Below are 4,117 nucleotides of genomic sequence, written 5' to 3'. Positions count from 1 at the left end.
CCTATCCTCCCCCATATCAGAGGGGCACCTTCAGAGGCATGGGGGTTCACATGGATGACCTCATATAAAACATTCCCCGCTTCTACACACCTGTAAGACACAGCCAGGCACACCGGCACACCGACACTCAGAAACACACATGTGGACCCACATCCCTGCGGCCTTGAAACTCAGAGCAAACACAAACTCACGCTGTCCTCTCCAAACTCCATTGTGAAAATCAAACACTTATCAGTCCCTCAAGAGCCTGTGGTTTTCCCAGAAGCAGTTCCTGTTCCACAGAGAGGCCTCTGGAGCTGGAGGTGGGCTGGGGCAGGGGCCACGTAGGAAATTAAGCCTGGACGACGTTGTTTGAGAAGCTGTCATCTCCTGTACCTGGTGTGGATGCAGCCATGACACCGAAGCCAGCCCCTGAAGCTCTTGGTGCCTGCTGGGGGCTGTAGGTAGGAGCACAGTGCCCACCTCGGAGAGGCAGTCTGCCCTGCAGAGGGAGGCAAGGCTCACATAGCTCCAAGGGAAGTCACTCAGCAAGAGTGCTGGAGTCAGGATTCTAACTCAAGGCCCTGACCTGCCCAAGCTTAGAGCCCCAACCCACCTGTGCAGCTTGGGGGTTGAATATGGCTGTGTAAACCAGGACTGTTTCTGTCAGATGGAATCTCACCATGAAGAAACACCGCAATCTTGCTGGCTGGATGTGTGCATGGTTGTCATTCTCTGCTCACAGCGCCTGTAGGGCAGAGGTCCCTGGCTGGGGTGAGCTTGTCGACTGCTCTGGGTCCTTGGTGGGAGCTGTTGCATGACTATGCCATTTGGCTGGAATCTGCCTAGGTGGACAGAGGGGTAAGTCTGTGAGAGTCCTCCTCATACTCAAATCTCTCACTGTGGCCAGAGTAGAGGGCTTTAGGAGGAAGCGAAGGCTGGGGTTGGAATAAGCCCCTGGTGGGCACAGCCAGCCCAAAGGCCTCTTGGGATAACAGGCAGGATTGGGGGATCTTGGGAATAGGAGCTGGATTCAGTGTCTCCCAGGCCCCGCCCCTGCCACTCCAGGCCAGGAAGTCCAAGCTGTGCCCAGAGGCCCCTCAGAGGGAGGGGGCAGCCTCAGCAGGTCAGACTGCCCAGGGAGGGCTGGAGAGCGCTCAAGTAGGCGGGCAGGTGGGCTGCCAATTCTTGGAAGGGCTCATTAATGAAAACCCCCGAGCCTGACCACCTCGGGGAAAGGCTCATGGTTCCCATGTGTAGCTGATAAGGGCCAGGAGATTCCACAGTTCAGGTAGTTCCCCCGCCTCCCTGGCGTTTTGTGGTCACCATTAATCATTTCCTCTAACTGTGTATATAAGAGCTCTTTTGCCAGTGAGCCCAGTGCTCAGAAAGAAAGGCTAAAGTCCTCAGGAGGATGTGGCTGCAGAACCTGCTTCTTCTGGGCACTGTGGTTTACAGCATGCCCGCACCCACCCGCCAACCCAGCCCTGTCACTCGGCCCTGGCAGCATGTGGATGCCATCAAGGAGGCCCTGAGCCTTCTGAACAACAGTAGTGACACTGCTGCTATCATGGTGAGTGAGGGAGGGAGCACGGGCTGTGCCTGGGCCACCTTGCTGGCCCCGACTGGCCCTGCCTGTCAGTTTGATAACATGACATTTTCCCTTTCTACAGAATGAAACAGTAGAAGTCGTCTCTGAAACGTTTGACGCCGAGGTAAGATGCTTCTCTCTGACACACTTTCCCAGAGGCCTCTGCCTTAGGGGGTGGCTCCATTTTAGAAGGACCCTCACAGGGTTGTCCACTTTCTCTCCAGTCAGCAGGCTGTCAGAAGGAGTGCCCAGGAGACCACTGGCCTTGCCCCTGTGGCAATCATGTGAACTCCTTTATTAGCTGAGCAGCCATGGACAGACCTAGCATTCAAGGGGTCAGGGGTGACCAGAGAACAGTTGACTAAGCGGAAGTTACTTCGTGAGACAGGGGCTATGGAGTTGGGGCACTCGATGTGCCCTGAAAGTGAGCTCTGTGGAGACACAGTGCTGGCTACGGAGGGGCACAGAGGGGTTTCAGGAACAAGCCTTACTCACAGAGCAAGTCCAAGTGATGTCCCGCCCCGTTCCTTTCTCCCTGAATGGTTTGGGGATAGTGACCTCATTTCCTGGGGGCTGGGACCTTCTTGAGATGCCAGACCAAGGGAATGTGACTGTGTTGGCTGAGGGTGGCCTGAGCTGAACGGCGAGAAGGAGTCAGACTCATGCCTGCAGTGGACAGGGAGACAGGGTAGTACGTGGGACTGGACCCAGCCTGAGACTAGTCAGGAATCAAGTGCCCCTCCCAGGCCCTACTGGTGGAGGACAGAGATGAGAACAGGAAAGAATGATAAGGAAGGTGTCCTGTGCCCACCGAAGGGCACTTGGCCACTGCTTACCAAGAAACGGACGTTTCCCACAGGAGCTGACATGCCTGCAGACTCGCCTGAAGCTGTACAAACAGGGCTTGCGGGGCAGCCTCATCAAGCTCGAAGGCCCCTTGACCATGATGGCCAGCCACTACAAGCAGCACTGCCCCCCCACCCTGGTGAGTGCCCACATTTGGACCCCAAGCGGGAAGGTCTCAGTCTAGGAGAGTGGAGGACTGGGTAGGGAGAGACCTTTGGCTGTGGCTGTTCAGGATCCCAAGGGGTTTCTGTCTTAACAGATTTGTAATGATTAGCTTTTCCCGAGAGGGAGCAGTCCAGCCCTTTTTCAGCTCTAGGAGTTAAAGCTACGGAGCTCAGGAGCCTACAGCGCTCCCTAGCGGGAGCTGCTACCATTCTCATTATCATTGTTGTCATTAATGAAGTCAGAGGTGAGGCAAACCCAAGAAAACTCAGGGCCTGCCTAAGATCCAGAGGAAGTTCTGGGGCCCAAGTGCTACCTCCCGACAGGATTTTCTTCTTGCCCCTTGTGGGTGCTGGATTGCATGGGAGCAAGGAGGGGAGCATACCCGGAATGGACAAAGGCCCCAAACATTCCTTTCCTATGGGAAGGGAGGGAGGTGTGTGGCCTTGACTCCTGCCCCTTTTGGGATCCGGGAGGAGCCTCAACCTGGCCTGGGACCAAAGAGGCGGTGGCCCAAGTGCCCAGCCAATCAGCCTCAGGCTGGCATTTTGTCAGGCCCTTGACTCTGGCAGAGCTGTGCACCCTTTGAGTGGCACATGGGTAGCAACATGTTACCTGACCCAGGTCAGCAGGAGGACCCCAGAAGGGCCTTCTGGCCTCTTAGTTCTAAGAGGCAGCACAGAAAACATGCTGGTACTTCCCCCATGTTACCCACTCACGTCTGGACTCAAGTTTTCTTTCTTTTTTTTTTTTTAAAGGAAACTTCCTGTGCAACCCAGATGATCACCTTCAAAAGTTTCAAAAAGAACCTGAAGGATTTTCTGTTTGAGATCCCGTTTGACTGCTGGAGCCAGCCCAGAAGTAAGGCAGGCCTTCCAGCTAGGAGCTAGCCCTGGGAGCTCACCTCACAGATTGCTGCTGTCCCACTCACAAAGAACCGAAACTCAGGATCTTCAGCTTGGAGGGACCAAAGGGTGGGCCATGGCTGTTGAGAACATGGACTTGCTCTGGGCCGTACTGACCACGATATGGGTGTGGTAGGGGAGTAGGGGATATTTTACACTGGCGGGGATCAGTAATATTTATTTATATATTTATGTATTTTAATATTTATTTATTTATTTATTTAAGCTCATACTCCATATTTATTCAAGATGTTTTACCATTAGAATAAATTATTAAAAATCCGTTATTTGTGCTGTTTTCCAGTTTGTTGTCAACCATGAGCAAATGCTGGTGACTCTTTTCTCCTCACAGGGAAGGGAAGGGAGGAAGTTGCAAGGCAGGGGAGGGCCTGTGGCAGGTCAGGCACTGTCCAAGGGGCAGTCAGAGAAGACGGGAGGCGACAGCTGGCTTGGGTGCAGCATTCTGCACACCAGGACACGCTTCCCTGGGTGCTCAATGGCTCCATCCCAGAGAGAGGTTTTCAGGTTCACTTAAAAGTCGAAGGGACCTGGCCAGCAGAAACCTTGGCCCAGAAGAGGGGTATCGTCCTTCCCAGGCAGGCCTGGGGTTGCTGGGAGTTGGCTGGTCACGCTG

At 54.3% G+C, this 4,117-nt stretch overlaps 1 protein-coding gene across 1 annotated transcript; it reads left to right on the top strand.

Annotated features, from left to right (window-relative positions):
* Positions 1–267: 267 nt before the first annotated feature.
* CSF2 (colony stimulating factor 2) lies at positions 268–3,766 on the top strand. Its single transcript, XM_008528737.2, has 5 exons — positions 268–443; positions 725–1,552; positions 1,653–1,694; positions 2,430–2,555; positions 3,337–3,766. The coding sequence occupies exons 2-5, from the start codon at positions 1,394–1,396 to the stop codon at positions 3,466–3,468; spliced, it is 459 nt and encodes a 152-aa protein (XP_008526959.1). The 5' UTR covers positions 268–443; positions 725–1,393; the 3' UTR covers positions 3,469–3,766.
* The last annotated feature ends 351 nt before the right edge of the window (positions 3,767–4,117 follow it).

This window comes from Equus przewalskii, chromosome 13, assembly GCF_037783145.1.
Source record: "Equus przewalskii isolate Varuska chromosome 13, EquPr2, whole genome shotgun sequence".
NCBI classification, from domain to species: domain Eukaryota; kingdom Metazoa; phylum Chordata; class Mammalia; order Perissodactyla; family Equidae; genus Equus; species Equus przewalskii.
The sequence above is the reverse complement of the archived record's forward strand: the minus strand, read 5'-3'. Positions and strand labels throughout refer to the sequence as shown.